At 40.7% G+C, this 13714-nt stretch overlaps 1 protein-coding gene across 7 annotated transcripts in view; it reads left to right on the plus strand.

Annotated features, from left to right (window-relative positions):
• LOC121639100 (activating transcription factor 7 interacting protein) overlaps positions 1 to 13253 on the plus strand; it is a 30974-nt gene extending 17721 nt beyond the window's left edge. For 3 of the 7 annotated variants that reach the window (XM_041984307.1, XM_041984305.1, XM_041984309.1), the window contains exons 2-14: positions 2443 to 2495; positions 3371 to 3880; positions 4028 to 4454; positions 4996 to 5171; positions 5311 to 5448; positions 5573 to 5644; positions 5760 to 5836; positions 7374 to 7435; positions 10082 to 10750; positions 10837 to 10938; positions 11060 to 11137; positions 12180 to 12262; positions 12411 to 13253. In XM_041984307.1, the coding sequence (XP_041840241.1) occupies positions 3380 to 3880; positions 4028 to 4454; positions 4996 to 5171; positions 5311 to 5448; positions 5573 to 5644; positions 5760 to 5836; positions 7374 to 7435; positions 10082 to 10750; positions 10837 to 10938; positions 11060 to 11137; positions 12180 to 12262; positions 12411 to 12869 (2844 nt within the window). In that variant the 5' untranslated portion in view covers positions 2443 to 2495; positions 3371 to 3379 and the 3' untranslated portion in view covers positions 12870 to 13253. Of the gene's footprint in view, positions 1 to 2442; positions 2496 to 3370; positions 3881 to 4027; positions 4455 to 4995; positions 5172 to 5310; positions 5449 to 5572; positions 5645 to 5759; positions 5837 to 7373; positions 7436 to 10081; positions 10751 to 10836; positions 10939 to 11059; positions 11138 to 12179; positions 12263 to 12410 lie in introns of those variants that run through there. The other 4 variants (XM_041984306.1, XM_041984304.1, XM_041984308.1 and 1 more) reach the window with 2 other exon arrangements.
• The last annotated feature ends 461 nt before the right edge of the window (positions 13254 to 13714 follow it).

The following is a 13714-nucleotide window of genomic DNA, read 5'->3' on the forward strand; positions in this document are numbered from 1 at the left end:
TGGCAGATTTTGGTGGTAGCAGGGCCTACTGAGTGCTCGCTGTGCTTCGTGTAAGTGAATCTTCTGTGGGGCAGACCATTATTTGGATACAGCAGGAGGATTCCTGGCTGTGGTGTGTCCCATGTGGAGACTTTGGATGGTTCTGTTTTTAGTTTGGATTCACCTTTGCAGCAAAAAATAATCTTTTACGCATCTCAACACGTAAAGCTCCCTGTGTAATTGGATGCATATGCACGTAGATTAGCATCAGCTGTTGCTAATTTCAGATCCAAACCTGAGATTTAGTCTCATGGAACAACAAGTGAGACTTGCCTTTTTCAACTTTAAATTATTATAAAGATTTATGATATATGAAACAAAAGAAAATGGCAAGCTTTACATTTACTTTTTCGACTGTTTTTTGCAAGGTGTACGCTCTGCATCTTTTTCAGGACCCATTTTTAGTGTGTTAAGACCCACACAAAGAAGATTCAGATCTCTCCTGCTTTTGATAATTCAAACATGTACAAATATTTTTGTGATTCAGAAGTTGTTTCTCGAAATTTTACTAAATACAAAGCTAAATCCTTCTGTATAAACATATATTAAAACATACACTACCGTTCAAAAGTTTGGGATCACTTCCCTATTGAATCCCATGGCAAAGTGACCCCAAACTTTTGAACGGTAGTGTATATTGATTTAAAATACATGTGTTTTACTCCATAGATGTTAGGCTTGCCCAAGGGTTTCAGTGCGAATTTAAATGGATGATATTTTTCAGTTTTCACACTTAGCTGGGTTTTCCCACCTAGGCCATGCATCAGACACACACAGTGATTGTGGTTTTAGAAAAACATAAAAACTGACGAGTAGTATGACTGCAGCGAATGCTTAATAATGAGATTTTTTATTTATACCACAGTGATGCTATAGTGGGTGTGCCTGTAATTAAGACTTGTCAGTCACTAACTGTATTTCTTTTATCTGGTGTTACAGGAATCGATGAGTTGTAACAGTAGCTCTTAGATAAAATCCTAAACATGGTTTCTGAGATTCAGTTTGATTTAGTTAAGATTTTGCTTATAAATCCTACAGTTTGTTTACTTTGGGGAAGCCTCAGGCTAAACAGAACATCTTTATTGTGCAGGGTGGTGCTGCAACCTGATACATCTGACTGAGAGTCCTTTTCAGCTAGCTACAGAGGTCTCAGCCTGGCAGCGAACAGCAGAGCTGACCGCCATTTTGGGTTTCTGCACCAAATCCAGGCACAGTAATTGAGGCCGTAGGATGGGGGGAGGGGGAGATTTAGCTCTGCGCAGTGTGCAATAACATTGGAATGTGAAGTGGAGCAGTGATCGTGCTCGCCTTTTACACCGCTCCACTTCTTGATGCTGACTTTTCATCTTGTTTTTTTGTTTGTGTTAGATATTAAGCAAATGTCCTCTTATCCATTTTTTACTACAAGGGGTTTATAATCATTGCAAGAGGCATGCTTGCTGATGTGAGAACAGCAGGAATGGCTTACAGTGCTTGAGCATGTGCGGCAGCTTCTCACTGTGGTGCTTTACAGTGTAAAGTATACACCCAGTCCAGATCAGGCTTTATATTTTTCCATGTACATATGGGAATATGCTAAGTTAAAAAAGACAAAAGGCTAAATGAACATTTCTTGACCTGCAGAGGTTTTACACGACTCCATCTGCTGCAGTCTTACAGATCAACAATGCAGTAACAGCAAAGCTAACCAACTTTATAGAGTGAAACAGAAGCACCTTGTTAGTCACTCGGATCAGTTTTAAGCGTGACTTAAATGGTGGCTGGTGTGTTTTCTTTTTTCCTCGCAATAAAACCAACACAGTTTCTTCCGTGTGGATATTTCTGTTGAGTTAATCAGTTTGAATGTAAAATGTCTGGTTTGGCTTTAACAACAAATAAGAAATCCAGTTCGCATGTTAGCAGCTGATATTAGTTGCTACTTTTCCAAATTAAGAAAAATACACATCAGTAAACTGTATGAAAGGCATCTTTTTTGCAGTTTGGGACTTCTCTCAAATCTCTCTTCTGGAGAGCAACTTCCTTGTAAAACAGATCTTTTCCTGTCGTGCATGCTTTGATTAGCATGCCACATCTTTTATTAGCTTCTCTTAGCTCCCTCTTTTCTCAAAATGGCTGACAAATAACTCAATCCATGACTTTTAATATTTTATTGTTTCAATTCTAAATCCTGAATTGTCTTGATAAGAATGGATATAGGCATTTTGTGAGCACTTAAATACCTGTCCCAACCCCCACCCCAAAATAAATATCTGATTCTGAAGCCAAATGCCCCACTCTGCCCTAAAGATGGAGATAAACTGCTTGATTTAGTGGTCCTGAATTTAAGATTACACTTTAATTTGCACGATTTGAGCATCTATTAGAAAATTCACTAATGATTAATCTCTATTGTTTTCCTTTCAGCTTGCCAAAAAATCTTGTGAGAACTCCATGATCAGCAACCTTTTGGCTTGAAGGTGAGTCTTCACATAGCATTAACACCTTCCTTGTTTGTGTTTCTTAATGAATGGGGAGCATTTTACTGCAGCTATAGAGACTCCCCTGCAACACACAGCTGTAATGCATTTGTCATTTAGTGTGACTCCCATAAGTACATGCATGTATCTATAATTAGTATATATGAAATAATTATTTATAAAAATGAAACAACTAGCCTGAAAACAGCCATGTGTGCAACAATCAAAACCATGTACGGAAAGTCCTTTATCATTTGCATAACCTCTTTGCTGCTGCCAGCACTGCCCCAGTTAGTCTGTTCTGATTCGCTGAGGACTGAACCAATAGATAAATGGGGGGATGGGAGGAAGGTTGGGTTATTGCTGTTGTTAACTCGATGTCCTCTCTTCTGCTCTCTGGATCGTGGCTTTGGTGAACAGGAAATCCAAAGGTTTCTCACAAAATTAAGACATAGGGGATTATCAAAACAATTAATGCTTTAGACTTTCCTGAGTATGAAAGAGATCCTGGCTTACTGAGGTGCTCCGTAACTGTTGTCACTGCAGGATTGTCAGAGCAGAGTGGAATCAGATAGTAATGATCTGGCAGATTTATCTTGAAAACTGACACATAAGGAGCTAAAAAAACAGGCTGTTGAGGAACCAGCCAGTTGGTATGCAAATATCTGTGAGAGAACCTTCTGGAAGAGAGCAAACAAGTAAGCAGAAGAGCTCCACAGTGACCTCTAATGTTTTCTGTGAGGCTGTGCAGCCGTTATACTCCTGTGCAATGCGTAAAGATCAGAACAGGAACACGCTGTACTGTTTAGTTCTGCAGCTCTAAACATGCCTAGCTTTATCTTCCTGCTTGCATCTAATCTGTCCTTGTCACCCAACAGGAAGCAATGGAAGTTGTAACAGAGGAGAAGAAGAAGATTTTCCGTGCTAGGAAAACCATGAAAATCAGTGATCGTCTACAATTGGAGAGCCTTCACAGCACTTTGCTGAGTTCAGCTCCGGGTTTGTCCAACCCGTCTCCGCCACCTTTGGTGAACGGCACGCATAAAGACGATGGACAAAAAGTGAGTGACAAAGAGCAAAACAACATCTCTGACTCAAACTCCCCACCTGCGGCTTCACCAGTGTCTGCAACGTCTCTGAGTTCTCCCGCACCATTCCTGTCCCTAAATTTGTCATCTTCCCCTGGCTCCTCACAAAGTCCCAAAGCACAAGATGAAACTCCTTCTCCCAGTTCACCATTCCAGTCTGTATTCTTTGATCTGAAAAAGATGGAGGATGAAGAAAAGAGAAGTTCTCCACCACTTGCATCAAATGAGCCTGGTATGCCAGCATCAGCTGAATGTAAGGACCAACTGGAAAAGGACTCCAGTGTGGACAGCAACAAGGTAGATGCTTGGAAACATTTAGAAGATGTACATACACTTATAAAATATTATCTATTTATACTGGACTTGTAGAATATTGAGCTCAACTTAATGGTAATACTTTATGTGTTAAGTTTTTTTGAATAATTCATTTAATCTGTTCTTCAGGAGAAACCGACCAAGTTTTCAAGTGTGGATTTAGAAAAGAGTTCTAGAGAAAGTTTGGCTGTGCCGCCTGCAGTGTCTGAATCCGACCACACAGAACTAATGGATGCAGAAAGTGACACTTCAAAAACCGCTGACACGATGGCCTCCACATCCGAAACAAAAGACAGGAAGCCTTCTTCCCCCAAAAAACTTACTTCTGATTCTTCCACATCTCCTTCAACCTCTTCAGCTTCTGGGACGGATAAAAAGCAAAAAAATGAAATCAAAGATGTTGACTTACAGGAGGACGACAAAGCCAACGTGAAGAAAAGGTCAAAACACGAGGAGAAGATGGAGGTGGGCTCTGTAAAAGTGGAGCTTCAGAAGGATAAAAGTGAAGGCGGAGAGAAGCCAACTCGACCATCATCCACGCCACCTTCTAATGCAGGTATGACACAGTGAACAGAAGATATTTTAAAATGCAACTAAGATTGTTGGTTTTGTCAACAAGACAATCCTTTTTTTCTTAATTTTTCATTTTTGCTAACAAACACAGATTTAGACCTCGAATAATTCAATTCCTAAAAAAAATAAAAGCTGTATCGTAAGTACTTTAGATCCTGTACTGGGCCACTACAAACATACTGATTTTGCTATTCCTTTTTCTGGAAAAGCAGATTTCAGATCAAACATAAGCTAAACATAAGCTGAGGTCCTCAAGCTAATGTTCAAATCAGACAGCATCACTGAGGTATCACAAGGTACCAGTGATGCTGTCTGATTTTTGTTAAATGATGCAAGAATTTAGGAACTCCGCACACTGATTAAAACACTGATTAAAATCACAAACTTCTAATCAGATCCAGGAAACCTATTCAAGCTTCTACAGACTGGAACAGACCGCCATACTAAACTGCCAGAAATCATATAATGTGTGAAGGATGTACTTAAATAAACAAAGTAGTTGTGTTTATTTGTTTCACACGCAGCACAAGAGAAGAGCTCGACCTCGGGACTTAAGCGTACTTTATCAGAGGGACACGAGAACGATGAACTGATTGTGAAAAAAGAAGGGAAGAGGCCGAAGGTGGAACATGAGGAGCTGGAGGCCCAACTGGAACTTAAAATCACTGCAAAAGCTGGCAGTCATCATAAACTTGAAAAGGTTTGTATTCAGTAATGTTTATATTCAAACACACCATGTAAAATGACAGTAAAGTCATTCTCTTCTCTCTCTTTATTCAGCCAAGTTTTCTGATTAACTTAATTAACTTTTCATCCCTTTACCCAATGTTCTTTCTCAGATTGTGCAACAGCTTGTGGACGAACGGTTGAAGATGTTAGAACTGACTGTTTTTGAGAAGCATTTTCAAGAACTGAAAGACAGAGTTGACAAAATCAACTGTGCTACTAAACACCAAACCGCCATTAACTCACTCCAAGTAAGTCCACAGTACCATAGCTTTGTAAAGTAGAGTTTTCCACAAGGAGAGCATATTCGCAAAATGCTTTCCCCACAGTTAGCTGAGCCATTTTAAGTTTTCTTGTTTTTTTTGTTTTTTTTAGACCAAGATATCCCGATTGGCAAAAAAGTTTGGAGAGGCTAATCAGGCATCTGAAAACAAAAGAAAACAAGAGGTAAGACATGATTTCACTTACTTTAATCACATTACTTCTTAATTAGAATCTTATCACTTGACATGCTAAGAAGTGTCAGATAATGGTCTTAAAAGGTTTGTTTTGGTTTGTACAGGCGCTCGCTGCTGCTGCTGCTGCCGCCGCTGCTGCCACCAAAACTGCAGCTGTTACAAGCAGCCCTCAGGCTCAGCGGTAAGTGTGGCCAGTTTCTTGTCTAGAAAAGTGATGAGTTTCTAAAGATTTATCAAGGTTATATTTTTGTTTTTCCTTTGAATCATTTCAGTGCAAGCTCACATTTTATCATGTGACAAAATATTCTCAAAATTCACAGCAGCTGTGTATTTATACCTGTAACTCTTGAATCATGCAGCAGTCTGTGCACAATGATATTTTGTGTAAAGATAATTTGGCTTTTGTATGAACGTGACAATACCGGACTGATGCCAGTACTACTACACATGAGACCGTTCACAGCGTCAAGAGATGACATTGTCCCGGGTTGCTAAATGTAATAATTAGAAACTGAATTTAAAAGAAGTAGACAAAAATAAAGAATCTGTACATCCTCCAAATCCAAAACCCTTGTTCCATGTCCCTTGTTCGGTTTGTCAGGATCAAGTCTTTGAAACATCTAATTTCACTACAAATATTTCTAAAGACTTTTTTTGGAATAAAACACATGCGTGTTTTGTACCTGCAAAGTAACCCTGCGTGGGTCCAGGTCCTGAGTCTTGTGACGTTCTACAATATGAAGCCTGAGCGTTTCTTCAGGCAGTGCAGAGTGTAGTTAAACTGCACCTCTCCTCCCAACAGCGTGCTCCGTGGGCAGACAGAGCCGCAGCCTGTGGTGCCCAGAGAGAGAGTGGCGCCCTCTCTCGGTAAGACTCCTGCACTGTCTGTCAAGAAGGAGAAGGAAGAAGAGAAAATGGGGGAGGAGAAGCAGACAGATATGTCACACCATATTTCCATGGCAACAAAGCTGGCAGAATACAGTGAAGGACGATGCAGAGCTGATGTTAAACTCCGCACAATTTCTGGCCACTTGGAGAGCGTGCTGTTCCACAACTGCAAGCGAAGCTCAGGGAATCCCAGGCCTGACCGCTACGCCTCTTACATATTCCGCTACTTGGTCCCATATGACATCTACTGTGACTGGGTCGCAAAGGTCAATTATGTTGGATTATTGGGCAAGGATGCCCTGCCCCTTAACTTGAGGAGGACAATGAGGATGTACGTTGAGCGCCGGTTTCCTCTACTGTCTACCGATAAGTGGAGAGAGATCCGTGACGTTATCAATGAAATACTCCGAGTTAAGAGAAAACCAGAATTTTTCAGAGAGTATGATGGAAGGACTACGATGCTGTTGTGACGCTGTTATGTTGCATCAGCAGAAGCATACTGGGACAATTGTCATTAATCATGTTAGAGAACATTCAGATATTTTGTTTAAATCTTTAACCCTAAACATTCATCACATGTTGAAAAGGACACTAATGCTGACTGGGCACCTTGAAAACCATGAACAATAAAAATCTGACACTATAAAGTAAAACTTGGACATGCACTTTGTGAGCTGGAATCCTACTGCAAGACGTTAAAAGCTGACTGTATGAAATAATGGAATAAAATTAAATGTCTGCACCTTACCGCACTCAGTCTTCATCCTGTCATGGACGTAAACGGCTTCCATATATCAGCAACTCTAAGTATAAGTAATCTTTCTGAACAGGCCGATCCGGACTTCCATTGAAGTAAAGCAGACTCCAACAGTCTCTTCATCCAGCACAGCTGGTGAGTACCAGAGTTTTCTGCAATCTAAACGTTGTGTTGGTCTGTTGTTATTATTATTATTAATATAACCACTTATAGTACTGAACAATATCTTTAATTCTTTTCATGGGGTTTTTTTTTTATCTCTTGTTCTGTTTCTGTTTTGAAATTTTCTGTCATAGTCCAAAGACATAACAAAAGGACCAAAATCATCAATTACTTGGAGCCAAATGTAGAGGAACTAGTTCATTATTATATTTAATGACATTATTATTATTTATTATACCATGGTCTGGGTGAATATTCGATTCTAATTGGCTGTAGGGTGTCCGTTAAAAAGTGTTATAGGGGCACCTATAAAACGTTGCGTTCAAATAGCCTTATTGTTGTAAATTATTGTTGAAATTATTGCGCTGGCTAAATGCTAGTTGGTAACTGTGGCAACAGAAACTCGTTACCATATGTTAACATATGTTATTTCACTGTTTATTTATTACAATGGCAAGACAGTAGATGTAACTTGAGTGATTTTATAGTTTCCTTTAACCTATTTGGTGAATTTGATCATTTTGAAGACTGGGATGAAACATAAGAGAAAGAGAACATGAGAAGGAGATGCGACACAAAGAGGTGACACTGGAGGAATTGAACAATTTAGAGGATGACAAGGATGAGGTAAACGCAAAGAAAACCACAAAATGGGCAGCTAAAACACTAAGAGACTTCCTGGCTCAGAAAAACATGGACATCAACTTTGAGAGATACACTGGCACTACTCTCAGTGACATTTTGCGACTGTTTTATGCATCTGTCCAGTCGACTAAGGAAGGAGGAGAATACAGTGTTGCCAGTTTGAGAAGTTTCAGAGCCGGCATTAATTGCCACTTAAGAGACGTCTACATCATTTACGACACTGTGTTCGAGAGCAGTAATGCGGTTTTTAAGGCGATACTGAAACATTACAGAAAGAGTGGGAAAGACACCAGCTTCCACCATTCTCCAATCCCTGAGTTGGGCTTTGAGATAATCAGATGTTCATCTGCGCTGTCTCCCGATACGACCGTCGGCCTCGTCAGAAACGTGTTGTTTGACATCCATCTGTGTTTGGCTCGGCATGGCAGGGAGGGAAACTGAGCTGACCATGACATCTTTCAGCATCCAGAGAGACGAGGGTGGCGTTGAATACGTCAGCCTAGCACAGAATCCTGACACTAAAAATCACAATGATCCAAACGACCCACACAAGTAAAACCTAAGAGGTTTCATGTTCGCAAGGCCCAGGGATCCCTTGTGCCCAGTAAAAAGTTTCAAGAAGTACATCTCTAAATGTCCACCAGACACAAAATCTTTTTAGCTGCACCCGGAGCGCTCCATCTCCGTGGCATCTGATGTGTGGTACTCCAGGGAGCCAATGGGTGTCCACTACCTGGGAGACATGCTAAAAAAAATCACTGAAGAGGTCTGTACAATTTTAAAATTAATATTGTCCTATGTATTAGGCCTAAGCCCTCTTCTGCCCTCATTAATAGCCTGTGTGTTTATTATTGTTTCTTTAAGGTGGGTCTGTCGCAGATTTACACGAACCACAGCCTCCGGAGCACTGCTATCGGTCGACTCTCAGACCCCAGGCTGGAGACATGCCAGATCATGTCTGTGACGGGGCATTGCTATGAAAACAGGTGCAGTCTTATTGGGCTCCGTCAGTCCAGGAGAAACGAGAATGGAGCAACATTTTGTCGTCCTGCAATGTCCCAACCAGCAGTGGTCAGGGTCCACAAACGTTAAATCTCCATCCTTCAAATGCAACTATGAACATGCCAGTATCTTTATCAAATTTCACGATCAACAGCAATGTTGCATTTAAATTTAAATAGTTTGTCGCCTGTCTTTCTGTCTTGATTGCCTTGCTTACTTGATACAGAGTGAATGGTGGATAATATTTCTTGCAATAAAAACGATTTAGGAAACTATCTGTGGACTTTGACTCTTTGACTCCTCTGGACACACACAAACTGTAAGAGCTGCACCTGCCCTCTGAAATGATACTTTGTGTCACACTGATTAGGTCTAATACAACAGCTGCGGCCGACCGAGCTGCAGGTTCTGTGTCAGAGCCGGTTTAATATTTATTTCTAAGTGACCATGGTATAAGCGGGATAATACCCTTCGAGGTGTCCATTATCAGAAAAGAATGGACGATGCGACGGCATGCTTACGTAACGTCAGGCATTATCGTCGGGCATTATCCCTTACTTATTATATACTAGTATAAATACAAAGTAGACATGGCTGTCCTGCAATTTCAACATTCATTTCAGTTTGTAAGAAATAATACCAAAGCTGAGTATTGTTAATACTGTAATAGTTGTACTTGTATGTATGTTTTCACTTGGGTTGAATATTTTTTGGTCTGAGTACCAAAGATGAGCTGATGAAGTGAAAAAGCAATTAACCGTTTTTATTATTAACTGTTTTTATTATTGAATTTGGTCTTGTCGGTGAAAGAAATAATGAGAATGATAACTTCTCTTCCTGCATGTTGGTGTGTTTACGTGTGTTTTTGATCTTGGACAGGTGTTATCTGCCATGACTTTACCATCAGTAAACATTGAATTGATATAAAAAAAAATCTTGACTGTATGAAACTTTTTTTTTTCCCCCTTCCAGTTGTTTCAGTCCCAGCGTCTCTGCCAGCCTCTGCTACAGTTTCAGCTCCAGTCCCAACGTCCACCTCCACTGCTGTGGTTCAACAGGGCTCTATCCTCCAGCTTATCCCCACCACCTCTAATGCTGCTTCTACGTTGGCCACTGGCATCACCACTCAGAGTCAACCTAGCACCCTGGTCCTGAAAACGGCTCCTGGGAGCAGCATGATGACTACAGGCCAGCCGCTCGTCATTCAGCTGCCTCTGTCGGTGAATGGTCAGACAGGGACACTGGTCAACTTCCCTGTCTCATCTTTGTCTGCAGCCAGCTCACTGAACAAGGCCAAAACGACCCCCTCCACCACCACCTTTATACTCAAGTCTCCTCCTACAACTAACACAGCATCAGCTTCCACTGCAGCTGCTGCCACTCTCCCCACACTTCAGGCCTCCACTGGTCAGGTGCCCTCCACCCAGATCTCTCTGGCCCGCGCTGTGTACCAAGGGGGTGCTGGTGGAATAACTACACCCAATGCTGGGGTGTCTGTGACTACAGCCAGGACACCAGTTCAGTCTGTCTCGGTTGTTGGCGCCATGTCTTCAGCCTCTGCACCTGCAACCTCTGGGCCAGCAGCCACAGGTTCCACTGCTCCAGGACCCCCACAAGGGACGTCTCTTACATCAAAGACAGGTGAGGAAGAAGTAAAATTAGTAAGACATTGCTACCATTTTTTCCTCTTATATGCATCTCCTAATAAACATGACTGTCTTTCTTAGACAATCAATCTTCTGGAAGCAATCCATCCAAAACTGTTGGACCCGTTGCACGACCCAAAGGATCTGTCATTGATCTCACTGAGGATGATGATGATGTGCAAGGTGCGAATCAGCTTTATGCCTCATGTTGTGATAGATTTTCACTTCTTAATTTATCATTGAAGCGAAAAATGAATTGGAAGATAATCTTTAGGTTAACAATGCTGCATTTTATGTTCTTCAGTGACGGGAGTGAAGAGCGCCACTGCTGCAACTCCTTCATCAGCCCCACGCTCCAACCCAGTCATCAGCATTCCCAACAGTAAGGCTTCCAAAATGCTTTAGATGCATGAATGGGTAATAGTGTGAATGCATAATCTTTTAACTTTATATATCATGTTGGCACTTGTCATTTTAACCTCTTCTTGACTAGGCCTTTTTTTCTGCCTCTTGTCTGTCATGACATGTCCAAAATAAATGAAGTATATCTTCAAAACTACAAGGGCTGTATGTATAATTTTGGTCTAAAAGGAAAGCTGGAACAAGTTAGATAACTACAAAGACTCAATATATATGTTACTGTGTCAGACTAAATTCACCTGGAACACAGCAGAAAATGTCAATGTTATTCCTCCTAAAAGAAACAGGATAACGGCAAAATTTATCCAGGAATTTAAAAAAAAGTAATGTCTGAGGAAACTGCAAAAGTAGAAGCTAAAAAGTTAATCTGAGCAGTTTTATAGATGCTTTAATAGAGTTACCAGGTGAATATATATAGGAACCAATCAACTGATTTTGATGATTGACACCTCTATCAATCATCAGTCGAGAGAATCAAGGGATAGCCCCCAAATTCACCTCAGAAACACCATGAGTGTCCAGAAAGAAGTGAACCCCAGGATAGTGTATCATATGAAGACTGAATACTTCACTGTAAAACCCTGTTTATCTTCATGTAAACTACCAGGATTGTCATGATTCATTTCAAACAATGGCAGAACTATAGGAGAACACACTGTTTTTCTTTTAGTTTAGATTTAATACATCTTTTGACCACAAAATGGCATAAGTAAGGCATGATTTATGACTCTTTGGCTGCTAGTTAGCAGCTTTCGTCACACAGTAATGAGACAGGCATCTTTGTAATCAGGAGAACCTCAGCTTTCATATGACACATTGTGTGGTTTGCTTGTCAATGCTTGGTCTTTTGGATATGTGCTTCCTAGTGTGTGCAAAGATCTTCTGTACAGGAGGTTCTTGTTATGAAAAAGTTAAAGAAATGCATAATAATTTGTCTTTATTGTCTTTTTGTCATCTAATTTACACTTGTAACACTATTGTGTGTGTGTGTGATCTGTCTGCAGATGCAGGAGCCCGGTCATCCCCTAAAAGCAATCAGAACTCCTCCAGCAATCCTCAGATAACAGTACACCATCGCCCCCCACTGGTAAGGATTTAAAACTGCATTTATATATTTACCATACATGTATTTCTGTTATTGGAAGCATTCATTTTATTTCAAGATAATTTTTTTGAAAATTTAAAATGATTTTTGGGCACTTGACACAATGACAGACATTTTGTCTTTTCCATAGGACCCTCCTCCAAAATCCCGCACCGTAACCACTACAACACCAGCTCGGAGCACAGGTGTGACTCTCCCTCCTCTCCCCGTTGCCCCTGTACCGTCGCGTTTACCCCCTGAGGCTGAACGGTCCTCGCCTCCTCAGCAACTTCAGCTGAAGCTGGTGCCAGGCCAGACTGGAATAGTGCTGTCCTGGAGTGTGGCAGAAACTGATCGGACCTGCGCGCCTGTAGACAGCTATCACCTTTATGCCTTCCATCAAGATAACTCAAGCAGCAATGCGGCTCAGCAGCACTGGAAGAAGATTGGAGAGGTGAACGCCCTTCCTCTGCCTATGGCCTGTACCCTGACCCAGTTCCAGTCCGGCTCCACATACCATTTTGCTGTCCGAGCCAAAGACATTCATGGGCGCTTTGGCGCCTTTTGTGAACCTCAGTGCACAAATGTTATCAACTCCAACTCTAGCTAAACCTTTACGGAACAAAGACATTTTTTTTTTGCCTTTGAAAGTCCATGGTTTCTTTTACTTTTTTCCGTTAAGCGCAAATGTTCTATACTAGTATCTGTAAATAAATCTACACATAAGAACTGGACTACTGACTTGGAGATTTGAAGCAGCTGGTTTTGTCTGGTTCATTGTATTTCATATTCTTTTGTGACTTATGCTGTTGGGTATATCACCAATTTTTTTTTTTTGATTTTTTTTTTTTTTTGAGGACAGGTTGACAGGATTACTCATGTAAATTTGGTTGCACAACAATGTATACTTGTGTGGTAGAAACAGAATGATAACTTTTGTAAGTTCTGTCTGGCAACCAGACTTTGACAAACGTAATAAAAATGTTTTATTAAAGTCTAGGCTTCCCTTAAGTTTTTATATTCTGTCACATTACAGAAATCACTATCTTCAGAAACAGGATGCAGATGTCTGACTGTTAAGTGTCATGTTTTATCAGCTTCAATGGATGCACATTTCTTTACACTGAAACACTTTTTACTTCCATCTTGGTTTTAGAATGATTCACAGGGTCACTTCTCTTTTACATATCAGCTAATTATGGCCAATAATTGCCAGTTTTTATATTACCAATCCTTTAGCTATATGGGAAGTCAGGTGGTTGAAGGTATTTCTCATTTGCAGCTTTAGTAGGCCAAGCACAGAGCAGGAACAGTTTTCTAATGTGACTGTACTGCAAGGTGTTACACAACTTCTGGCTTGAATATGTGCAGTAAACCAAGTAAGGACCATTGGAAAATTATTTTAATATAATCAGATTTGTTTAATGATGATGTTACAGGAATAAGTCTGACCAG

The sequence above is a fragment of the Melanotaenia boesemani genome, chromosome 4 (genome assembly GCF_017639745.1).
Source record: "Melanotaenia boesemani isolate fMelBoe1 chromosome 4, fMelBoe1.pri, whole genome shotgun sequence".
Classification (NCBI taxonomy): domain Eukaryota; kingdom Metazoa; phylum Chordata; class Actinopteri; order Atheriniformes; family Melanotaeniidae; genus Melanotaenia; species Melanotaenia boesemani.